This window comes from Dreissena polymorpha, chromosome 6 (genome assembly GCF_020536995.1).
Source record: "Dreissena polymorpha isolate Duluth1 chromosome 6, UMN_Dpol_1.0, whole genome shotgun sequence".
Taxonomy (NCBI): domain Eukaryota; kingdom Metazoa; phylum Mollusca; class Bivalvia; order Myida; family Dreissenidae; genus Dreissena; species Dreissena polymorpha.
In genome coordinates this window covers 63,801,051-63,827,478 of record NC_068360.1, presented here as the reverse complement: position 1 = coordinate 63,827,478, position 26,428 = coordinate 63,801,051, and the positions used below count along the sequence as shown (strand labels likewise).

The window sequence follows — 26,428 nt, the reverse complement described above, 5'->3', positions numbered from 1 at the left end:
TGGTTGGCTGGTCGATGTACTATGGACATGTCCATCAGCGCTTGTTGGACATCTCTATAAGGTGCTCCTTTCTTTACAACCAGGTTGGCCCGTCACCTGCTAGGATGATGTGCTTTTCACGGGCTGAATTGGTCAGTTGACTGATGGATTCATCAAGTTTCTGTATGTTAGTGATGTAACGATGCGGCATGTAGAAGGAGCATATATATAGGTCCTTACCCTTCCAGGTTCGGACTTTGAACCAGACTATTTCGCAGTCTGTGGTGAGATGAGGTTGGGCGTCCATCATTATGTTAGCTGTCGCAGCAGTGAATACCCCTCCTCCAACGTTCGTGGATCTGTCATAACGGTGGACAGTTAGATTCGGTGGGAAAACCTCGCTGGTTAGTATAGCATTCTTACCGCGGTCAGTACCCGGTTTGACTCCACGCAGCCAGGACTCAGTACCGCATATCAGGTCGGGGTTGATATAGTCCAGCGCCGCAATGAATTCTGATCTATTTGTACGTAGGCCGCAGCAGTTTACGGTCAGCAGACGTAGGTTAGATTGGTTTCGTTGGACATCATGGGTGGAAGTATGATGTGAGCTGGATTTGCCCTGTAAGCTATTGGTCGAGGATATACGGGTTTTACCTTCGGACATGGCTGGGAGTGAGTAAGGGCTGCTCGAGTGTAGGGGGGCTGAAGCAGGACGACGTAACGGAAGCAAATGATGAGTCTATATCGAGTAAGGGTGTATAAACATAGTGATCTCAATAGAAATTTTTATTCTCGTAATAATACCAACACAGATTCAAAAAAGACAATTCAATACCAATGCGACATAGGCTGCAGATTCTAATACAATAATGCATAATTATATGTACAATGAAACCCCACACTATTAAAGCAATATCACAGGGAGTTTACTTCGTCAGAGAGTACTTTGAAAGTGTTACATCTGACCTGTGATTTGTGGATTTTACAACAGCAATATTTATCGAGTCACAAAGCGTTGGATTTTTTTTAGAAAAATGAAAAGTTGAGTTTTCAATAAAAATGCCAGCAATCGAAGTCACAACACCTATTCCTGTGGACGGAGACAGAAATGCAGATGAAAACTACAAGACACCAGTGATTGGTATAATCTATCCCCCGCCAGAAGTTAGGAGTATCCTTGCAAATTATTAGCAGGTTTCAGTGCATAATCTCCCTTGTCGATTATTGATTGTTTTAATCAAAACACTGGCTATTCATTACAGAAAAAAGTGTGTTGTTATTTTTAAAAGTAGGCGCTTGGGGATGTAGGTAGTTTTTTTGTCTGTGTTAATCAATAAATTTGTCCGATATTAATCTATCTAGATTTATATCAAACTTTGATTCAAAGCTCAACATTTATTGGATCTATAGACTATCCTCCAATTACCTTGAGTCAAGCGGTAAAGGAAACAACTAAAATAATTTCTGAATTAATTCAAACTATACCACAATAAACGATGTTCCTTAAAGTCTCTATAACGCTCAAAAGCAACGAAAATTTCGTTAAGTATTTCATATAATAAAGTTAACACCTTAACAATCAGTGTTCCTTATAGAAATAGCCAAAATTTCAACGCTAGATGTGGTATGATTACATAGATTTTTGTAGATACAAAATGCTCGTTTTTATTTATTTGTGGCCACAATTAATTCCCGCGAATATATCTATTCATACGACACAAGAACACCATTTTAGTGTTCATGTGTCGTATGAATAGATATGCAAAACAAAAATAAAAACGAGCATTTTGTATCTACAAACATCTATTTTACAAGACCACATCTGACGTTGAAATTTCGGCAATTGCCATAAGGAACACTGGTTTTTAATTGGTCAAGTTTATTTTACGAACAATTGTACGAAATCTTCGTTGATTTTGAATAGTAATGTTACTTTAAAGATTTATTTGATTGCTGTTAAAGTTGTTTATTTACAGCGTTTTTAACCATGCAAAGCCTATAGTTTCATCAGCGTTTTTTTCCTTCTTTAACTAGTACCGGGGAATGGTACTTTTCCCAAAGCCTACCGGAGGCTTCCCAATTGTAGCACCGGACCATTCCCAATCTCGATATCTACCGTTCAGAACGATTCTAGGTGCCGTTCCCAATCGCCAGTGCCTTTCATTTTCGCTGGAAATATCTTTTGAAATCGTCGAGCCTTTCATTTTTGGCCATTTATTTTGACCCATTGTTGCGTAGAAAGTAAAAAAAACTTTTCAAAGGGGCGCAACTCTAACCGCTGTCTAAAATGTGACTGGATTACATTCCCGTGAAAGAATTCCATCATAAAGACCAGTCTTCCTTACACCAATAAACTTTTTCAACACTAATTTTTGTTGACATTAAAACAAGGGCTGTTTGTAAAACATGCATGCCCCCCATATGGGCTGTCATTTGTAGTGGCAGCCATTGTGTGAATACGTTTTTTGTCACTGTGACCTTGACCTTTGACATAGTGACCTGAAAATCAACAGGGGTCATCTGCCAGTCATGATCAATGTACCTATGAAGTTTCATGCTCCTAGGCCTAATAATTCTTGAGTTATTATCAGGAAACCATCTTACTGTTTCAAGTCACTGTGACCTCTGACCTAGTGACCTGAAAATTAATAGGGGTTATCTGCCAGTCATGATCAATGTACCTATGAAGTTTCATGATCCTAGCTAGACGTAAGCATTCTTGAGTTATCATCCGGAAACCATTTTAGTCTTTAGGAAAGGTACCGTTCCCCGGTACTAGTTAAAGAAGGAAAAAAAACGCGGTATATTCTCACTTTTGAAGCATTTTTTTAGCAAAACAACAACTAGCCATACTGCTGCAAATTTTCCCATTTAAAAAAAAACAAACACTTTTAATGGTTTGAAATAAAGATTTAACAAAACTTTAATTGTAATGATCATAAAATAATTTTGGTAAAGTGTAGATTAATTAAGATATTAATAAGCATGAATAAAGCGCTTTAATTTTTGCTGATGATTCTTGGCTTATTTTTAATATGTCCTTTACTAGTGAAAAGATATCGTTGATAAGACTGCAAGTTTCGTTGCAAGAAATGGACCGGAGTTTGAGTCGCGTATTCGACAGAACGAGCAGAACAACTCCAAGTTCAACTTCTTGAACTCAGCTGATCCCTATCATGCCTACTACCAGCACAAGGTCAAGGAGTTCAGAGAGGGGAGAGGGCAAGAGCCCCAAGTGCCCAAGGTCAGACAACCAGAAACTTTGATTAGAACAAGAAAAATGGAGCTCTTTGTCCTCCAACAATTACATTTATAAATGTTTCGAGTTTTGTTAATGTATTCATTTACAGGCGGGATTGTCAGTTTTAGGTAAATTATTAAGTTTTAACTGTTTTGAACTTTTTATCATTTATGGCTTCAAAATAACATTTAGGCAGTCAATTTTTAACATTAATTGTCTTTATACTAATAAAAATGTTCTTCAGGTGATAATTTCGTACAAAATTTAGACACCATTAGGATTCTGCATTTATATATTTCACAGGTGTATTTTAATATATTGTACAGTACAGTCCACGCGTTTTCCCAAATTTCCCTCGCTACTCTGCAGGCAGTATCTCCGAGGGAGATTAAGAAAATCCTAGATACGCAGCGTTTGCATGATTTGGGACTCCGCAATTAACGATCGTCAAAATTGATAAGCCGACATGGCGGCCCTTGGGGTTAGCGAAGCGGGGAAACTCCGTGTTTAACAAGATAATGATCAATTTAACTTTGTTTGACTTCCTGATTTTCAAATAAAATTACATTTATTACAATATACATAATATAATATATACAATTTAAAAAACCAACCAAGATAGATAGATCCCCACGTGGTTATAGAAGTAGTTGTTGTTGTATAGAAAACTCGTTGATTTACGACAAACAAAACGTTGTCTTTAAACTAATACTTACCAATTAATATAATCACAGTTTGCAACATTGTTTTAATTTTTATAATTTAATCCAAAGTTTTCATGTTAGCAGGTGTTTTTTCTATACTGAACATGTAAACAAATTACCGAGGACCATATTAAAAGTCTCGCAAATCTGTGTGAATTGACAGTTTGACGTTATCAAAGGAAAGCCGCTTCCTGTCTGAAGGCATAACTTACTCAAGTAAAACGTTCAACAAATGCATAAGGAATGGTTTTAATTGTTGGAACAAAGTCTGGTCAATTATGGACCAAATCGGCAGAGTGACATTCACACATGTTAATCCCTTTTGTCAAAACACCACCGACAGCAGTCTACACAATAGGTCAGTAGACAAACTTTGCGTGTTTTCATAACGCCAAACATATAATCCAGTTCCGTCCAGATGTTCTCTTTTATCAGTATACAGTACAATAACTGTTTCAATAATTACTCTACTTTAATACTAACGAAAAAAATACAGCATGTTTGAATTGAAATTAATTTAAAGGAAACATCAAATTATTTGCGATATAATTGTGTTAAAAAATACCAAAGAAACTTAACCGAAATCAAGTTAATCAACAGAATTCAGTATTCTATGCGCTACAAAGTTTGTATAAAAAAGTCAATACACGCACGCTTTCCACGCATAAATCTTGAATTTGTACATTGCAGCATAATTTGCGCGCGCTTTTGTCGGTAAATATACATGATGACTGTATATTGGAAGCATTTGTAAACGTTGTATTAACATTAAAAATCGAAAGCGTGTTTGGGATTACAAACTATCATATTCATTTGGAAATTTAAGGGAACATTTATTCTTGTGTTATATGTGTTATGAATTAAATATTAATTTGTCAAAACGCTTTACGTGTCATTTATTCTTTCGTATTGTAGACGTACCTGTGAATAAAAACAAATATTAATTTTTTATGCAATTATCTTTATTTTTATAAGCCACAGTATTCAAACAATTTTTAATAACAATGTGTTTTTTTTTTGGCATGCCCAGTAGCACACTGCTAACGCTGTGTTGCGCGGCTGTCGCTGATAAGAACGGAAATTTTCTGCTCAGTGCAACGCTCTGCGTTTTAGCGAGTTCACCTCGCTTTCCAACTCTGCGTAGACACTCACTTGCAGAAAAAACCCGCGTAGGGAGCACGTTTTTGAGGGAAAACGCGTGGACTGTACTGGTGTTGCAATTTTAAGAAATATATATGTTTAAACTACAGGTTGCCTGTTATCTTAAATGTTGACTTAAGTGTCAAAATTGTTGCTGTATTTTTTTTTTATAAATTAAGCTGCATAGGATGATTTCTGTTTTTCCTGTCAGTGTTAATATTATATATTAGCCAATCTTTGGGAAAAGTTGGCTTGAGCATGTGTGTAAAGTATCATTGGCCAAGCTAGGACAAAACTTTCTGCTTTATGGAATTGTTTCATTTAACAGAATTTTGCTCTAAATAAAAATAAGAGCCGAAATTTAAAAAATCTAGGCCTATATTGCTGTCCCAGTCCCATATTAGACTGGTGGGACTGCTTAGGCAAATCTGGGACGAGGTTTGCACACATCCAATAAGCCAGTTTTCCCAGAGCGTTACAGTTACTCATATAACTAAATGACAGGCCCCTCTCATTGCAGGGTCATGCCTTGGGCCTGAGCACCAGCAAGCCCCAGGATGTGGCCAAGATCATACAGGAGCCTGTTATACCCACGGAGCCTCCTCCAGAGTTTGAGTTCATCGCAGACCCGCCCTCCATTTCTGCGTTTGACCTGTAAGTGACTTGCTGGTGTATTTTCTGATTTCTGAATGTTTAGAAAGTTAGGAACTAAGTTACTTAGGAGTGTGTTTATTTCACCATTTTGGGAATATGGTTGGGTGATGATTAAATTTTATGTGGGAAAAAGTAAAATTGTTTTTTTTATTAATATAGTAATTGATAAAACTTACATAAAACAAAAAAATCATTAACAATTTAGGATTTAATAATAGTCTATTTCTATGCTGATATAACCCCTATTTTCTAATATGAGTTGGTTATTCTGAGGTGGGATTCAGGAGTAAAAACACAAGCATAGTATATAATTTTTTATGCGGGGATTTTTCTAAACCTGGATGGAAGGGGCGCCTTAAAATATTGTAAAATATATTGACATGAATACTTACTAAAAACTAAAAAAACCTGCAACAAAGCTGGTACGTACAAAACAATCCTGCATTAATAGCACCAGGCTTTAGGCAGCTTAAGAGAACTTTGTTGTGCTTTCGACGTGCCAAAAGCCAATCTAGCGTTTGCTCTTAAATTTTCGGATAACGTCGTCTGAAATTCACATGGAGTATAATGTGACACAGAATATAAAAACAAGCATTTTGTATCTAGTTTAATCTATGTTACCATGCCACATCTGGCGTTGAAATATTGGCTACACTGATTTTGTATTTGTTAACTTTATTTTACAACATATTTTACGAAATATTTGTTCATTTTGATTCTTTATGTGGCTTTAAAAACTATTGTTTCACATGTGAATAGAAGGGTATCCCCAATCATGTACATTTTAGCCACAACATGTGAAAACAGGGTTAAATGTATTGTGCGAAAAGTGCTGTCCCAGATAAGCCTGTACAGTTTACACAGGCTAATAAGGGACAACACCTTCCACCTTTATGGAATTCTTCATCTATAGAAAGTGTCTTCTAAAATCAAGTCTGAGCAGAAAGTGTCGTCCCTGATTAGCCCGTGCAGACTTGGTTAACCCTTTCCCACTTAGAAGCAAACTTAAAATGGCTATGTGCAAACAGCATAAAACCAGAACAGCTTGCGAGTATCTGATCGTGAGAAATGAAGCCGTTAAAAACTTGAATCTAGAAAGAAAGGCCTGTTATTAAAATTTACTTACTAAGGAACTACAAATGCGTGAAAATATGTTTCTAAGTGGTGAAGGGTTAACCCTTTTTTCTCACAGCACGACTCTGTGTTGTTTTACAGGGATGTTGTGAAGCTCACAGCACAGTTTGTGGCCAGAAATGGCCGCCAGTTCCTGACCAATCTGATGAACAGAGAGCAGCGCAACTTCCAGTTTGACTTCCTGCGGCCCCAGCACAGCCTCTTCAACTACTTCACCAAGCTGGTGGAGCAGTACACAAAGGTAGGACAGGATTTCCTTGTGTTCTTTGCCAGGATTTATGTTGGTAAAAACACACGAAATGTGTCAATGGTTTTAAAGTAATTAGGTAGAATTCAAATTAAAAGCAACTGTCCTTAATTATGTGCAAAAATCTGTGTTACCAAAATAAACGTCACTTACAATAATTATTTTGGCTAAAATAAATGGTATCTGACAATTGCAGTATGTAAAGTATCTATTCACAATAATAATGCAAAGGGAAAAAACCAATTTGGGATATGTTGTTAGCTTTCATTCCTAAACAAGGCTGAACTTTAGAAAACATACAAAACAATGATCAGAGTTGACAACATTATTTAATATGTAAATTTTTTTATAAAAGTTTATTCAGATGTTTCGTTTTAATCATATGAATGCAATTTATGCTTTTTAATGAGTCTTGCTCTAGGAAAATGGGGCTTAATGCATATGTTTCAAGTGTTGTCCCAGATTAGCCTGTGCAGTCCTCACAGGCTAATAAGGGACAACACTTTAACTTCTATATGGAATTGTTCATATTAAGGAAGTGACTTCTTAACAAAAACAGGTGAAAGCAGAAAGTGTTATCCCTGGTTAGCCTGTGCCGACAGCACAGGCTAATCTGGGATTAGACATTGAGCACAAGCATCAATCCCAGTTTTCCCAGATCAAGTATATACAAACACGCAGCTTGGCCCATGCATTCTGATTCTGATCCCACCAAAGAACCTTCAGGATTGCTATAGATAGATAAATTATAGTTTCATTAATCTGCATATGTCTTAATATTTATGGAACTGTCTATGCCTGCAGATTCTGATCCCACCAAAGGACCTTCAGGATTGCTATAGATAGATAAATTATATTTTCTTTAATCTGCATATGTCTTAATATTTATGGAACTGTCTATGCCTGCAGATTCTGATCCCACCAAAGGACCTTCAGGAGAAGTTGAAGCGTGAATGTGAGGAGTACCAGACTGTGCTGGAGCAGGTGAAGTACCGCGTAGACTGGGCGCGCTACCAGGAGATGCAGCGACGCAAGGAGGAGGAGGCACTGGAGAGGGAGAGAGGTAAGTTGTCATGGGGATAGAGGTATAGTTGCTATGATGATAAGGGTATGGTTTCTAGGTGAAGTAGACTGGTTTTGCTACCAAGAGATGCAGGGGAGCATGGAGGAGGAGGCAATAGAGAGAGAGGTAATGTTGTCATGGGTATAGAGGTATGGTTGCTATGATGATAAGGGTATTGTTTCTAGGTGAAGTAGACTGGTCTTGCTACTAAGAGATGCAGGGGAGCATGGAGGAGGACACACTGGAAAGGGAGGTACTGTTGTCATGGGTATATAGGTAGGGTTGCTAGTGAAGTACCGCATGGACTGGGTGTGCTACCAGGAGATGCAGCAAGGTTAGGAGGAAGAAGCCCTTGAGAGGGAGAGATGTACGGTTTTCATGGTTATAGGGTAGCGGTTGCTAGGGAGACATTTTGAAGTAATAAGTAGACTGGGCGGTCTACAAGGAGATGCAGCGAAGCATGGAGGAGGTGCTAGAGAGGCAGAGAGGTACAGTTGGCATGGTTATAGGGGTATGGTTTCTAGGTGAAATAGTGCATAGACAGGTGCGCTATCAGGAGATGCATCTACACAAGGACAATGCACTAGAGGGAGAGAGGTCGTCATGGTGATAGTGGTAGAATTGCTATGATGATAGGATTTTGGATGTTAGGGCCATAGAGATTTGGTTGCTAAGGGGATAGGTATGGTTGTTTTGAGGATTGAAGTTTGGATGCTGTGGTGATAAGTGTATTGTTGCTAGTGGAAGAGAGATATATGGTTTCTATGGTGACAGAGGTATGGTTGCTGTAGTGATAAAAAAGAAAAGATGTGCAGTTGCTATAGTTGTAGAGGGAGGTACAGGTGCTGTGGTGGGGAGAGGAAGAAAGGCATGGTTGCTGTGGTGATAGAGGAACAGTTTTTATGTCCCCCACTAAAGTAGTGGGGGACATATTGTTTTTGCCCTGTCCGTTGGTCTGTTGGTCTGTCTGTCTATTTGCGCCAACTTTAACATTTTGCAATATTTTTTGCAATATTGAAGATAGCAACTTGATATTTGGCATGCATGTGTATCTCATGGAGCTGCACATTTTGAGTGGTGAAAGGTCAAGGTCATCCTTCAAGGTCAGAGGTCAAATATATTTGGCCCAAATCGCTTATTTTATAAATACTTTTGCAATATTCAAGATAGCAACTTGATATTTGGCATGCATGTGCATCTCATTGAGCTGCACATTTTGAGTGGTGAAAGGTCAAGGTCAAGGTCATCCTTCAAGGTCAGAGGTCAAATATATGTGGCCCAAATCGCTTATTTTATGAATACTTTTGCAATATTGAATATAGCAACTTGACATTTGGCATGCATGTGTATCTCATGGAGCTGCACATTTTGAGTGGTGAAAGGTCAAGGTCATCCTTCACAAGGTCAAGGTCATCCTTCAAAGTCAAACATCATATAGGGGGACATTGTGTTTCACAAACGCATCTTGTTTTGCTATGGTTGTAAAGGGAGTGGAGTGAGGTTGCATTCATGATGAAGAGAACGAAAGGTATGGTTGTTATGGTGATTGAGGTATGTTTGTTATGGAGATCAGACAGAGGGGGGTAAAGTTGCTATGGCGATGGAGAAAGTTGTGGTTCCTATGGTCATTGGAGGAGTGAGTTTACATCTGTATGTTGATGGAGGAAGTGAAGTAAGTTGCTGTTGTGATTGATCTGTTTGTATTGTGGTGAGGAGACATTATAGGGGGGTGGGGGGGGGGGGGTGGCAGGTAATAGCATCATACTGTTTTCCTTCTAAGAAAAACTATTGACAATGTTTTTAGTGATAAGTGATTTTGCAATTTTTGGATTTATGGTACAATCAAATTATGATTTTTTGAAGGAATTTTTTTTTATAATCTATTGCAAAGTTAATTATAATCTTATACAATTTCCTTTTCAGTTGCATACACCCAGATAGACTGGCATGACTTTGTGGTTGTGGAAACTGTGGATTTCCAGCCAAATGAACAGGGTAGGTACTATTAACATAAAAATAATAGATAATAAATGAACATACTTCACAGATTGCATGTTTGTGAATATTATTTCTGTTCCTTGTCTGATAGTTGGGTGAAGAAAGTCTTTGCATATAAGACATTAAATTTTAGCATTAAAAAAGTCGATTGTGTTTCATAGGGACATTTAATCTCAATAAGTCAATTTAATTACTGGAAAAGACATTAAGATAAAAGACACAATACTTTTGTGTAACATTTTTATCATATTACATTTATACATATGAGAAGAAAAATATTACATCTTTACTTCTCTTAATGCAAACTCTGATGTTATTTGTTTTTGAGTAATAGTTCAACTTAAGTCAAGTCTTTACACAATGTTTAAAAAGGAACACAAATGTTAGTAAGGGTACTTTCAAACACATATATTTTACACCCACTGTAGGCAATCTTCCACCACCGACAACACCCGAGGAGGTTGGTGCCAGAATCCTGGCGCAAGAGAGGCACGGAAAACGCAAGGTCAGTGGTGCTGCCATGAACTGGAGCCCTGCTCTGGAAAAATGGGGTTAAATGCATGTGCGTAAAGTGTCGTCCCAGATTAGCCTGTGCAGACAGGACAAGAGTTTCCCCCTAAACTGGATTTTTGCTAAGGAGGAAGTCCTGTGCAGACTGCACTGGCTAATCTAGGACAACACTTCATGCACATGCATTAAGTCTGGTTTTCCCACAGCAAGGGTCCAATGTTTTCTTACTTTTTTTCAGATATTTGTTTTTTCCATCAAAATAATTTATTAAGCATTAATAAGTGTTAATAAGTGTTTTCTGATCAACCATGTCTGTAGTCCACAAACTAACACTCTTTCATTGAGCTGTTTGATAATATGACGGACATACAATTTATTCTAGTAAATTTGGTATCTTATAACTTATATTGTAATGACTCTCACTATTTTGGTTCTCTTATCATAATGCTTGCAATGTAATTGGATGTTGTTTTTTATTTCAGGTTATTAGGCCTTTATTTATGTCAATATTTTGAGGTTAAACTTATCATTTGGAATCAGCTATAGAGCGTCCGTTTTTAGTCTAAATGAATCAGATTCAACAAGAAAAACATGTTCATATCATGATGTAGTGCATTTATACACAGAAAGGGAAAAAAAAATCAAATTTAAAACCCACATGCTTATGAAGTCATGACTTACACGTCAGACATAATAAAACATATTTATTCCCGCAAAAAAACTGCAGTGCTGTTACATTTGGTTATTGTTTTTAGCTCATCTATTTTTTGAAAAAAAAAAATGAGCTATTGTCATCACCTTGGCGTCGGCGTTGGCGTCCGGTTAAGTTTTGCGTTTAGGTCCACTTTTCTCAGAAAGTATCAATGCTATTGCATTCAAACTTGGTACACTTACTTACTATCATGAGGGGACTGGGCAGGCAAAGTTAGATAACTCTGGCGTGCATTTTAACAGAATTATGTGCCCTTTTTATACTTAGAAAATTGAAAATTTTGGTTAAGTTTTGCGTTTAGGTCCACTTTTCTCAGTAAGTATCAATGCTATTGCATTCAAACTTGTTACACTTACTTACTTTAATGAGGCGACTGGGCAGGCAAAGTTAGATAACTCTGGCGTGCATTTTGACAGAATTATGTGCCCTTTTTATCTTAGAAAATTGAAAATTTTGGTTAAGTTTTGTGCTTAGGTCCATTTTATTCCTTAAGCATCAAAGCTATTGCTTTCATACTTGCAACACTTACTAACTATCATAAGGGGACTGTGCAGGCAAAGTAATGTAACTCTGACTGGCATTTTGACAGAATTATGTGCCCTTTTTATACTTAGAAAATTAAAAATTTGATTAAGTTTTGTGTTTAGGTCCACTTTATTCCTACAGTATCAAAGCTATTGCTTTCATACTTGCAACACTTATTAACTATCATAAGGGGACTGTGCAGGCAAAGTTATGTAACTCTGACTGGCATTTTGACGGAATTATGGGCCCTTTATACTTAGAAAATTGAAAATTTGGTTAAGATTTATGTTTTGGTCCACTTTACCCCTAAAGTATCATAGATATTGCTTTCATACTTGGAACACTCACAAACTATCATAAGGGTACAGTAAAAGGACAAGTTGCATAACTCTGGTTGTCATTGTTACGGAATTATGGCCCTTTTTGACTTAGTAAATTTTAAAATATGGTTAAATTTTGTGTTTCGATCCATTTTACTTCTTAAGTATCAAGGCTATTGCTTTCAAACTTCAAATACTTTCATGCTATCATGAGGTTACTGTACCTGGCAAGTTGAATTTTACCTTGACCTTTGAATGACCTTGACTCTCAAGGTCAAATTATTAAATTTTGCTAAAATTGCCATAACTTCTTTATTTATGATTAGATTTGATTGATACTTTGACGAAACTACTCTTACCTGACATACCACAATAGACTCCACCCAAACCATCCCCCGTGCCCTCCCCCCCCCTCCCCCCCTCCCCACCCTCCCCCCTTCCCCTCCCTAATTTTTTTTTTTTTTTTTTTTTTTTTAAGATCATCTCACAAATGACCACCCCACCCTCACACTATACCCCCACCCCACCCCCCCCCCCCATTTTTTTTTTTTGATTTTTTTTTTGATTTTTTTTAGACCATCTCACAAATTACCACCACACCCTCACACTATACCCCCCCCATCGCCCCCCCCCCCCGCCCCCGATTTTTTTTTTTTTTTTTCGCTTTTTTGGAAGATAATGTAATAAATGTCCACAACCCCACACTATACACCCCTCTTCACTCCACCCCTCCCTCCTTTGTGATTGAAAATGAGAGTCCCTTCACCTTTAAAAAGAAAATAGATGAGCGGTCTGCACCCGCAAGGCGGTGCTCTTGTTAAGATAGTGGCATAGAGGTGTGATGAACGGAAAAACTGGTTATTGTATTGTGATGTATCCGGTGAAGCTTAGAATTATAAAGTGGCGAGGCTAGCCTGTTAGTCTACATAATATGCAATAGAAAACAATGAAAGTGGTCATTGTAAAACTTTTCATTAAAAGTGCAAAATGAAGTCACGAATCCTGGATCAGTAATGCAAAATGACTTCTCATTTCAATGAAATAATATTTGTCCAGCCATGATCAAAATTAAATTAGCAGTATCTTTGTTTATTTGTGGACATAATATTTTTTCGAGCCCTGGTAGTATTTATATTAGCCTTATCTTTGTTTATTTGTGGAAAATAAGTTGGGTCATTCTTATTCTGTGTTATACATAGTGAAACACTCCTGTTAATGCCATTGTTGTCCTTGGCTCAAGAACTCTCTATATTATTGTTTATCATGGACCAAAAATTAATCAAAACTTATTTCTGAAATAGTCAGTGACTACTCTGTACAATATTGATGTTGCTTATTGGGCTGACTGGCTCAGGTACACAAAGCAAAAAAGATTGCCATTGCTGCAGAGTAAGTGCAAACCATTGCGATTAATTTGAAGAAAACTTACAATGTCTGACAATTATTTGGGCACTGTCATACAAAATGTCTGCCAAGAAATATGAAAATATGCATGTAGGAAATGTGTTTGTCTTACATGTATAGCATTTCTTACAAGATTCTAATCTGATCAGACAGCATCTCTACAAACAGGTCCTTTTAAGATTTCAACGAGTCTCTTGCTGTACAGGCTGATATGGTTTCTAAGGTTACTGCATGGTTGTCCATGGTTAACACAGAGTCACTTGCAATACATGTTGATATGGTTTCTATGGTTATTGTATGGTGTACACCAAGTCACGTGCTGCACATGTTGATATGGTTACCTCTTGGTTGACAGGGAGACGATGAGATGGAGGTGGAGTCCGGAGAGTCGGAGAGTGAGGATGAATCTGATGATGAGGATGAAGAGGAGGAGGTACAGAGGATCGTGCCCAGACCTCCCCCGCCACCACAGGTAGGAAAACTGGTTCTGTAATATTTGCTTGCATACCAGAGTTAATTTATATGAGCTTAATGCATGTGCCTAAAGTGTTATGCCAGATAAACATATGCAGTCTGCACATGTTTAATAGGGACGTCACTTTTTGCTTATATGGTGTTTTTGGTTTAAATGAAGCCTCTTGGCGAGAATCCAGTTTAGCGAAAATCTTGTTTGGGAGGAAATACTTTACGCATATGCATTAAGCCCTGTTATGGGAGCAATATGGCACTGTTAAATCTTTCCCTCTCAGATACATGTGAGATGCATTTGTAGTCCCTGAGAAAATCAAATTAGATTAAAGACTTTACTTGATTCAAGTTTTAAGGGCTTCATTATTAACACTAAGATAATGAGCAGAAATTTGCAGGCCGTTCTGGTTCTATGCTGTTCGCATATAGCCATTTTTACGTTGCTTCTAAGGGGAAAAGGGTTAACTTTGCTTTATCTCCAGAGTTTGAGGGAATGTCCCATACCTTAATGTATATCAATTAGCTGAATAATGTATCATCAGTAAGTTGACTATGAAGAGAACAACTAAAACAGTGTAAATATACAGTGATATTCTAGACCGTTTAGAAGCTAAGAAGGTGAAACTTTATACTTCCATTACAATGGACCTTAGGCTTAGCAGTGTTGTGTTCATAAGTATCACTGGATGTTAGGGATATTTTTAAGGGAGCTTTGCTTTTATATTGAATTTCTTGTACATATGTACTAATGATTGTGTATTTTATATGCTGTCATGATCATAAGTGTAAAGAAGAAAGATAAAAACAAATTTCAAGTTGCAAACAAATACTTTTTGCAGTAAGATATGGCTGGAAATCAGATAGCGATTGGTCCCCTTTAAGTTCCAGACCAGCTCCTATATTTAACCAGGTTTTCCGAAGGAAAAAACTGGTTATAAGATTGGCGAATGCGGGCGGGCTGGCTGGCGGGCGGGCGGAACAAGCTTGTCAGGGCCATAACTATGTCGTTCATTGTCAGATTTTAAAATCATTTGGCACATTTGTTCACCATCATTGGACGGTGTGTCGCGCGAAATAATTACGTTGATATCTCCAAGGTCAAGGTCACACTTTGAGTTCAAAGGTCAAAAGTGGCCATAAATGAGCTTGTCCTGGCCATAACTATGTCATTCATTGTGAGATTTTAAAATCATTTGGCACATTTGTTCACCATCATGGGACGGTGTGTCGCACGAAAGAATCACGTCAATATCTCCAATGTCAAGGTCGCCACGACTAAAAATAGATTTTTTTTTAAAACAAACTTACAAAGGGGGTTTATTTTGTTTGTTCATTTCAAAAGTTCAGTTTGAGTTTTCTCCCTTTATCAGATTTTTTTTTCACAATGAAAACCTTATTTTGTGACAATGTTGTCCCTTGTTTTTACTCAATTGTTCTTTTGGGAAGAAGTATTGAAACATGGATTAATTTTGTTTCTAAGCCCTTATGATTAGTCAATAGTTTTGCTTGAGTTTCGTGCTTTTTTTGTAATTCAAGTTATATTTGCTGTAAGCAATTTTTAAATTACCAGAGGCTGTTGATTATTACAAGATAATAGCCTCACTGTTGGTAAACTGGGCTTTATGCATGTGTTGAAAGTGTCCTCTTACAGGCTTATCAGTGAGGACACTTTCAGCTTTTGTGTCATTTATCATTGATGGTTATAGGAAGAGGAGGAGGAAGATTCTACAGATGAGGATGAGGAGGATCAGGACAAGGATCGCCAGGAGTTACGTCCCCCTGTCCGCGCCCCACCCCCCTCCATGCCCCCTCCCCCACCTCCCAAGGAGATGCCCAACCCCCCGCCCCTGCCACCCACCCCAGACCAGGTCATCATCAAGAAAGGATACGATCCTAAAGGTACTTTTTTTGCTGAGAGTTGCACTTTGTCTTGTTAGTGTGTTTTTCACATTTAGACACTCATTTAAGACGTTCACTGTCATCTTTCTATGTACCACAGTATGCCTTTATTTGCAGAATATTGTGCAATCAGGGCCCTCAATCTATCAAATCTTCCGCCGAGAATTTCGGCGGCAGTCCCCCACCTGAAAAGTATACTTTTTTCCCATTTTGGGGGGGGGGGGGAATTCCCCCTAAAAAAAATTTTTTTTTTTTTTTTTTTAATAGAAATATGTGTCTTATATATATCTCAATTCTATTTCAATCTAATCTTTTCAAACATACTAAATTATGAAAAATGAAATGAATTTAGTGCAAACATGTACAAATGTAATAATGAGAGAGTAACTTAAGTAAAAAAAAATCCCCCAAAAAGGGAAACGCCGCGAAAATTCCCCCTCCTAAGGGCTGCGAACCCCTTCCCCCAAAGTAGTGTGAGGGCGCTGTGCAATTAATCCTGGGCAAATGTTGGATATTTACGTCATTGTAAATGGTCATTGTACATGTGAATTTTGTGTTGTGAATTTGTCTCTCAGTTTTCAGCTTGTCGGCTTGAAACTGTACAGCTATGTTTATTATACTACAAAGAAGTCAAAATGATATTTTCATGTATGGTGCAGAGTTGTGCCTTTTAACCATTTCCTCCATAAGAAGCAAAGTGAAAAAAATGGCTTTTGCAACCAGCATTAAACCACAACAACCTGCCAGTCAGTAACTCGCAGACTGTCCAGGTTTTATGCTGATTGCTGCTAATCAGTATCTAAGGGTTGGAAATAATGCCTTTAAAACTTGAATATAGTAAAAAAAGGTCTTAAATTATATTTAACTGTCTATGGGACTACAAACGCATCAAAATACGTTTTTAAGTGGTAAAGGTTTATGCAACATTTGGATACTTTGCTTCTTTGGGTACAATCATAAGATGCTCTACTATTGTACATTGACCTTGTGTTTGCAGCTCAATCATAAGATACTCTACTATTGTACATTGACCTTGTGTTTGCAGCTCAATCATAAGATACTCTACTATTGTACATTGACCTTGTGTTTGCAGCTCAATCATAAGATACTCTACTATTGTACATTGACCTTGTGTTTTCAGCTCGAGCAGTACAGCAGGAGCCCAGTGACGAGCAGTTCCTGGTGTCTCCCATCACAGGAGAGAAGATCCCCGTAGACAAGGTGCAGCAGCATATGAAGATAGGTACGTAGCCAGTCCTAAGCTCATAGTCACCAAACAATTCTTAGTCAAACTTGGCATTAAATGCCTTTTTGTGCGTCATTCTTCTTGGAGAACATTTTGTTGCTGACTGAATCACCAGTTGAAGCCTGTATATATTAAAACGCAAGACATATATGTCTTGGTTCAAAGTCTATTCTTTATTCTTAAGTCTAAGAATGGGGAATGGATTGGTGAATACCGGCCAAAGGCTTAGTATCACAAATATGCTTAAGTCAAAATGCTTACTCAATTTCATGCTTAACTTGTGTTCACAAATGTGTTTTCGAGTTGGACTCAACCTCAAGTTTGGGCAAGAATATGTTAGTCTGCCTTTTCTGAAACTGAAAAACTCAAAACTCTATCTTGAGAAGAAATAAACAAAATTGAGAAAGCCATTGCATACCCCCCTGCCCAAAATGCCTTTATGATGGTTCCGGAATCCTTTTTCCTGTTGTATAAGTAAACTTAAACACTGTTACCAGATTTGTTAAATAAAAAGAGATGGGGCTTGTCTGAAATTCCATCAATCCACAGTATTTAAATGACATGTACCACACAATGTACATGGTGCTGAAAAAAAGAGGCAGTGTTGAACAACAGACAAAACTGGTTACATCTCGATATCATTTGCTTTATCCAAATAATTTCTTATACTACCACTTGCAGTTTAAGAAGTTAATCCTAGTCTATTGAATTGCCATTTAACTTTTTGGCCAATTTTGTTTTCAAAAATGTCAAGTGATTGTCACAATTCTTATGTTGGCCAATCCATAGGAATCAGCAGGAGAAAGCAAAAACAATCAAAGGGCATTACCATATATTTTGCTCTACACTGTAACTCCAATATAGTGCGGTCCGTTATAACGCTGTGTCCAATATATCGCGGGGGGTCCTTGGATCCCGTTTTTTCTCCAACCTTCCATTTCTGATTCAAATCCATGTTAAGCAACTTCATTTATTTTCAGAAAATTCAAAGAAGCCGGCGATCACAGCTTGATTGCTTTATCAGTCAGTTTAACAAATTTTAATGGATTAGAGGTTAAACGACACTCAACAGCTAATTGGTGTTAATATGTTGTGTAATGTCAATAGAGGTGTGAAAACTCGCAAGTCCGTGTTTATTACATGTATTCCCTAACAGAGCGGTTCGGTGCGCTACTTTCAATAAGGCAAGTGCAAGTGGAATAATCATCAATTTAAAATTAAAGTTATTTAAAACGATGACCTGTTTATGTTTTGTATTTATTGTGTATTGTATTTCCTTGTATAAACTATGGCTGTGTAAGTGTGTTATCATTTATTATATGCTACACATGCTTGATAAATAAGAATATCTGTGTGCGTGTTTAATGTTTTAGTACGTATACGAAAAATAAATAAAAAAATCCTGACGATTTATTTACATGCTTACGCAGTGTAAAAGTTTACAGAGATGCACTTAAATTTTTGCCAGGTATTAGAAAGTCCATGGAAAGCACGTTTTTTACATGCTGCGTATGACGCAATAAAACAATTTCTTTGTACATGTATCTATTGCATTCAATCTAAATTTAAATTTGCTCGTCCAATGAAAACTGTGTCCCATAATGCACTGTACTAATTTTTCTGAAAAATGGCGTAGGCATATGACTTTGTTTAGGAAATTTGTTAACATATTTCTTGTCATAAATGTTTAACATTATTTGTTTGGAAGTGATGTTGTTAATATATTGGATAATCGGATAAATGTGCACATTAGAAAAGCGGTATGTATACTGTTATCGTTCGATTTGGTTTATATGCATGTATTTGTGGATGACAACACAGCATGACAATTCACAGGAGTGACAGAACATATATTATAGGCTATACTATACCTGTTTTTTTAGCCCCCTTAAATAAATAAGCTCAAAACTTATAACGCTGTCCGTTTATAACGCTGTTGCGTGGCTTGGACCCCGTCATCCGTGTTATATTGGAGTTACAGTATATAAAAATTTCCCTATACAAATTTCATGTATACATTCTCCATTCCTTGTGCAGGCTTACTGGATCCTAAGTGGATTGAGGAGCGTAACCGCCAGATCCAGGAGCGCGCGGAGCAGGAGGAGGTGTACGCCGCTGGTTCCTCCATCGAGAGCAGTCTGAAGCACCTTGCTGAGAGACGTACTGACATCTTCGGAGCCGGCACAGAGGAGGCAGGCATTGGTAAAAAGGTCAGTCTCATAAAAATGTGTTTTTAGGCTTCTGGGGAGTGTTTAATGATGAATTTTACAGGCGAGTAATTTTGTTTCTTTGCAGCTAATTTCCGCAGAGTAATTTTTTTCAATAGTTCTTAACCTTACTTGCTCTTGATAAAATACAGATTTTTTGTGAACCCTGTTATGGGGATAATTTGTTTTCATACCTGAACTATTTTCAAAGACTTCAGAGTTTTTCCCCTTGTTTTCGTAGATCAAGGATGAGTTATCTCTCTTGATGTAGTGTGTTATGAGTAAGTGTGCCCTAGTTGATGTAGATTGGTGAGGAGTTATGCCCCTTTTTGTTGAAGATTGGTTAGGAGTTAGGTCCGTTTTTGTTGAAGATTATTGAGGATTTATATGTCTTGCTGTTGAAGATTAATTAGGAGTTGTGTACCTTGTTGTTGAAGACTATTGAGAAGTTATGATCCATGAAGATTTATGTTCCCTATTGCTGGAAGGTTATTAAGGAGTTATGTTCCTTGTTGTTGAAAATTTTGAGAAGTTATGTTCCTTGTTGTTGAATATTATTGAGGAGTTATGCCCCTTGTTGCTGAAAGATTTTTTAGGAGGTATGTTCCCTGTTGCTGAAAGATTTTTGAGGAGTTATGTCTTTTGTTGTTGAAGATTATTGAGGAGTTATGTCTTTTGTTATTGAAGATTATTAAGGAGTTATGTCTTTTGTTGTTGAAGATTATTGAGGAGTTATGTTCCTTGTTGTTGAAGACTATTAAGGAATTATGTCCCTTGTTTTTGTAGATTGATGTGGATTTGTTCCCTTGTTGTTGTGCTTTGGTGCGGAGTAATGCCCCTTGTTGTTAGTAGATAAGCTGGAAATGTTTTGAGTTACAACCCTTATGTTAATAGGAGACAATGAAGAAGCACCTTTGTGTAGAGTTATGCCTCTTGTTGTGACTAGATTATCTAGAACTATTTCGAGTTATGCCCTTGTTATTAATTTAAGACAATTCAGGAGTTATGCCCCTTTTTGTAGATCGGAGAGGAGGAAGACGATGGCAAGAAGGACAAGAAGGTGGTGTGGGACGGACACTCTGCCTCCATGGAGAAGGTGGCTCAGAAGGCCAGAGAGAACTTCTCTATCGACGAGCAGATAGCCAACATTCACAAGGTCAAGGGTCTTGTGTAAGTGCCATAAGTTTTGGTTTGTTAAAATTTTATCCTATTTTGTATTTAGTTCAATTCGAACAAAAGCATAACGTTTATTGAAGGACATTGAGTACGTTCCGTGGTAGAACCAGTACCAAGGTTCTTGGAGGAAGATCTAAAGAATGCCCCCACAGCAGTGCTCACGCTGCTGCCAGACATTATCGCCAATGGCGATTATTTTATCCAACTGGGTATTATTTCTTAAAATTGTCTAGAAAAAATGGCGATTATTTTATCCTCCAACATCAAAAAACAAATTGCCTCTAAATGTTGTCCGGCGAATGCGAAACGCCTGCAAATCAGGCCATCAAGCAGGAAAAATCGATAACGAGATTACCTGTGTACAAACTCGACCCTGTGTATTGTCATAGGTTACGCATGTGCAATTAATTTCCTTATATATTACATATAAAATAGTTGTTGCTTGTTTTTAAGTATATATTTATATTATAACTTAAATCCAATAGATATACATTTAATAAAACATAGATAAAATAAGATTCATTGTTTTTTCTTTCTTTTTGCCTTCAGTACCGTTTTGCGGAAAAGTCCGCATATGTTGTGGCTATTATTTTTTTTAAGGAAAAAAATTATGGCTTTTATTTTCTGAAGGCCAGAGTGAGCACTGCCACAGTGGGGATCAAACCAGTGACCCAGTTGCTATGCGGACACCATATCCACTATGCTTCAGCGATCTTAACTTTTAAACCTATTTATTAAAGTTTGATTGCATCAACAGTCTTAATTGCAGGGTCTTAGGGCCGGTCTGGAATTCAGGGATGGAAATTAACGGTTGCCCGTTTTCCCGGGGCGAGTACTTTTTACGCCGGGCGATTGAATTTCAAAAGCCGGTAGTCCCTCTGGGCGAATACCTTTTTATGCTCCCCAAAAATTTATTTTGTGCGGAGCATGTAGTCGCCACTTTGTCTGTCCGTGTGTGCGCCTGTCTGTCTGTCTGTCCGTCCATGCACAATTTTTGTCCGGGCTATTTCTCAGCAACTAATGACCGGAATTTAATGAAACTTTATGGGAAGCTTCACTGCCAAGAGGAGATGTGCATATTATCAGCGGGTTCTGGTCGGATGATTTTTCACAGAGTTATGGCCCTTTGAAATGTTCTATAAAAAAATCCTTGTCCCCCCAACTACTTTGCCCTCAAGACGTTTCCTTTTATAAGCTCATCTATTTTTTGAAAAAAATTATGAGCTATTGTCATCACGTCGGCGTCGGCGTCCGGTAAAGTTTTGCGTTTAGGTACACTTTTCTCATAAAGTATCAATGCTTTTGCATTCAAACTTGGTTCACTTACTTACTATCATGAGGGGACTGGGCATGCAAAGTTAGATAATTCTGGCTTGCATTTTGACAGAATTATGTGCCCTTTTTATACTTAGAAAATTGAAAATTTTGGTTAAGTTTTGTGTTTAGGTCCATTTTATTCCTTAAGTTTCAAAGCTATTGCTTTCATACTTGCAACACTTACTAACTATCATAAGGGGACTGTGCAGGCAAAGTTATGTAACTCTTACTGGCATTTTGATAAAATGATGTGCCCTTTTTATACTTAGAAAATTGAAAATTTGTTTAAGTTTGTGTTTAGGTCCACTTTTTTCCTAAAGTATCAAAGCCATTGCGTTCATACTTGCAACACTTACTAACTATCGTAAGGGGACTGTGCAGGCAAAGTTATGTAACTCTGACTGGCATTTTGACGGAATTATGTGCCCTTTTTATACTTAGAAAATTGAAAATTTGGTTAAGTTTTGTGTTTAGGTCCACTATTTTCCTAAAGTATCAAAGCCATTGCTTTCATACTTGCAACACTTACTAACTATTGTAAGAGGACTGTGCAGGCAAAGTTATGTAACTCTGACTGGCATTTTGATGGAATTATGGGCCCTTTATACTTGAAAATTTGGTGAAGTTTTGTGTTTTGGTCCACTTTACCCCTAAAGTATCATAGATATTGCTTTCATACTTGGAACACTCGCAAACTATCATAAGGGGACAGTAAAGGACAAGTTGCATAACTCTGGTTGTCATTTTTAAGGAATTATGGCCCTTTTTTGACTTAGTAACTTTGAATATATGGTTACATTTTGTGTTTAGATTCACTTTACTTCTAAAGTATCAAGGCTATTGCTTTTAAGCTTTAAATACTTTCATGCTATCATGATGGTACTGTACCTGGCAAGTTGAATTTTACCTTGACCTTTGAATGACCTTGACTCTCAAGGTAAGGTCAAATTATTAAGTTTTGCTAAAATTGCCATAACTTCTTTATTTATGATTAGATTCATTTGATACTTTGACAAAACAACTCTTACCTGACATACCACAATTGACTCCGTCCAAACCATCCCCCCCCTTCCCCCGAATCCCCCCCATTATTTTTTTTAATTAAAGATCATCTCATAAATGACCACCACACCCTCACACTATACCCCTCCACCCCACCCCAAAAAATGTATGCCCCCGGTAGGGTGGCATATAGCAGTTGAACTGTCAGTCAGTCTGTCTGTCAGTCCGAAAAAAACTTTAGTTTTGGCCATAACTTTTTCACTTTTTAAGATAGCAACTTGATATTTGGCATGCATGTGTATCTCATGGAGCTGCACATTTTGAGTGGTGAAAGGTCAAGGTCATCCTTCAAGGTCAAATGTCAAATTTATGGTGTCTGTCCGTTGGAAAACTTTAACATTGGCCATAACTTTTTCAATATTAAAGACAGCAACTTGATATTTGGCATGCATGTGAACCTCATGGAGCTGAACATTTTGAGTGGTGAAAGGTGAAGGTGAAGGTCATCCTTCAAGGTCAAATGTAAAATATATGGCGTCTGTCCGTCCGAAAACTTTAACATATGCCATAACTTTTTTTTATATTGAAGATAGCAGCTTGATATTTGGCATGCATGTGTATCTCATGAAGCTGCACATTTTGAGTGGTGGAAGTTCAAGGTAAAGGTCATCATTCAAGGTCATCCTTCAAGGTAAAAAAACAACAAATTCAAAGCGGCATTCTCATGAAGCTGCACATTTTGAGTGGTGGAAGTTCAAGGTCATCCTTCAAGGTCAAGGTCATCCTTCAAGGTCAAAGTTAAAAAAAAAAAAAAAAAAAGCGGCATTATCATGGAGCTGCACATTTTGAGTGGTGGAAGTTCAAGGTCAAGGTCATTCTTCAAGGTCAAGGTCATCCTTCAAGGTCAAAGGTCACAAAAAATTTTCAAAGCGGCGTTATCATGAAGCTGCACATTTTGAGTGGTGTAGGGTCAAGGTCATCCTTCAAGGTCAAGGTCATCCTTCAATGTCAAAGGTCAAACATAATAAAAAAAATCAAAGCGGTGATATCATGGGCTGCACATTTTGAGTGGTGGAAGTTCAAGGTCAAGGTCATCCTTCAAGGTAAAAACAAAAACAAACAAAAAACAAACAAAAAACAAAGCGGCGTTCTCATGAAGCTGCACATTTTGAGTGGTGGAAGTTCAAGGTCAAGGTCATCCATCAAGGTCAAGGTCATCCTTCAAGGTCAAAGGTCAAAAAAGAAATTAAAAAAATCTAAGTGGCGTTCTCATGAAGCTGCAGATTTTGAGTGGTGGAAGTTCCTCCTTCAAGGTCAAAAGTAAAAAAAAAAATAATTTCAAAGCGGCATTATCATGAAGCTGCACATTTTGAGTGGTGGAAGTTCAAGGTCATCCTTCAAGGTCAAGGTCATCCTTCAAGGTCAAAGGTCTAAAAAATAATATTTCAAAGCGGCCTTCTCATAAAGCTGCACATTTTGAGTGGTGGAAGTTCAAGGTCAAGGTCATCCTTTAAGGTCAAAGGTAATTTTTTAAATAAATAATAATTTCAAAGCGGCGCAATAGGGGGCATTGTGTTTCTGACAAACACATCTCTTGTTTTTTTCAAACATGGTTAAAAAACACAAATATTTATTTTTATTATTTTATTTTTGAAATACCGTCCAACCATCCCACCCAAGAATCCTCCCCCACCAAATTTTTTATTTTTTTTTGCATTTTTTTTGCATTTTTGGAAGATAATGTATTAAATGACCACACCCCCACACTATACGCCCCTCTCCACTCCACCCCTCCATCCTTTGTGATTGAAATTGAGATAGGTCCCTACACCTTTAAAAATAAAAATAGATGAACGGTCTGCACCCGCAAGGCGGTGCTCTTGTCTGAATATACATGTATAGTGCAATATTGTGACCAAAAAACCTTGGGGGAGCATTACCCATCTCCGACGGTTTCTTGTTTGAAAAAGCCGTTCTGAACAATCGATACATTGTGCAGTATTCATCAATACCTTTACCCCTCTGGCGTGAAATGGTCTCAGCAAATTAAATTGCGCTGTTCAAAACATCGAATACACATAAAGTTTACAGCGTCTGACGTTGTTAACTTTCTGTTCAAAATGGCTGCGCCATAGTGGTAATAAATTTAAATATGTGACAATTTATTGAAGGTGGTTCTCAGCCTGAAAAAAATTAACACTTCAGAAAAACACAAGTATAATCATGAATATGATAAAATAAACGTAAACGCGAATTTCAGTTAGGATGGTTGGAAACTAGGCCTTGGTTGAAGAACAATCATGAGAGTGGTATGAAATGCAAATATTGTATTGAACAAGGCATGCAAAATTCTTTTGAAACGGGTTGCTCCTCATTGAAAATTCATTTCTTTTTTATGCCTCCGAAGGAGGGCATAATGATCCGACTGTCCGTCTGTCTGTCTGTCTGTCTGTCTGTCTGTCTGTCTGTCTGTCTGTCTGTCTGTCTGTCTGTCTGTCTGTCTGTCTGTCTGTCTGTCTGTCTGTCTGTCTTTCCATCACACTTTGCGTTTAGGTTTCGAAAAATGCTCATAACTTCTATGTCGCTTCAGATAGCAACTTGATATTTGGCATGCATGTGTATCTCATGGAGCTGCACATTTTGAGTGGTGAAAGGTCAAGGTCATCCTTCAAGGTCAAAGTTTAAAAGAACAAATCCAAGGGAAGTAATAAGCTTCAAAGGGAGATAATTATCTGTACCTGCCAAATGATGAAAAAAAATCAATAAATCAAAGCCGCGCAGTAGGGGGCATTGTGTTTCTGACAAACACATCTCTTGTTATGTATTGACATATGCAACCAAATGTGTTTTCGTGAAATTTTTGCTCTTTTTAATTTATGTATAACATGTGTCTGGGGCAGTGAAAATTATTTTCAGTGCCTCAAAATAAGGTGCAGTTAAAATAATTGCATTACAACTTCTGCCACATCACGACGTTTCAAGCCAACGTTTTTATTAGGATGGCAAAATTATTCGAATATTTGATTGAATGATCAGTATTCGAATAACATAATTGATATTCGCATATACGCATTTTTTTTTCAAACGTAACTGCCTTAGTTTGTAATGACCTGCAAGCCGCTTACTAATTGGCTACTGAAATAAATTGGGATTAACATGTCTGATGTGACATTTTCCGTGTCAAACCAGATATGTGTATTAGTTCTTAAGGCCCGTATCAGCGTTGATTGCGCAATGCAATATACACACTCTAAGAAAGTCCCCAAACTGTTGTTTGTCAGTGGGGTGCCAATTAACGGCATCATTTGACTGGCGAATAATAATTAAGTTTCTGTGATCACAGTATGAACAGCCATTAAAATGAGTGAATTACTCGATTTGCGCATAATTTGTATTTCAGCTGATCTGTTGATCAGATCTCCGACTTTCATTCATAAAATACCGGATTATAACGCTGGTGGAAAATGTATCGGCATGTTTTG

At 37.5% G+C, this 26,428-nt stretch overlaps 1 protein-coding gene across 1 annotated transcript in view; it reads left to right on the top strand.

Moving 5' to 3' along the window:
* The first annotated feature begins 952 nt into the window (after positions 1-952).
* Positions 953-26,428, top strand: part of LOC127835401 (splicing factor 3A subunit 1-like) — a 46,616-nt gene continuing 21,140 nt past the window's right edge. Inside the window, exons 1-12 of the mRNA XM_052361811.1 lie at positions 953-1,150; positions 3,036-3,223; positions 5,585-5,718; positions 6,934-7,093; positions 8,009-8,162; positions 10,086-10,157; positions 10,589-10,665; positions 13,987-14,103; positions 15,806-15,998; positions 17,140-17,241; positions 19,282-19,454; positions 20,473-20,621. Coding sequence (XP_052217771.1) covers positions 1,039-1,150; positions 3,036-3,223; positions 5,585-5,718; positions 6,934-7,093; positions 8,009-8,162; positions 10,086-10,157; positions 10,589-10,665; positions 13,987-14,103; positions 15,806-15,998; positions 17,140-17,241; positions 19,282-19,454; positions 20,473-20,621 — 1,631 coding nt within the window. The 5' untranslated portion in view covers positions 953-1,038. The remainder of the gene's footprint in view (positions 1,151-3,035; positions 3,224-5,584; positions 5,719-6,933; positions 7,094-8,008; positions 8,163-10,085; positions 10,158-10,588; positions 10,666-13,986; positions 14,104-15,805; positions 15,999-17,139; positions 17,242-19,281; positions 19,455-20,472; positions 20,622-26,428) is intronic.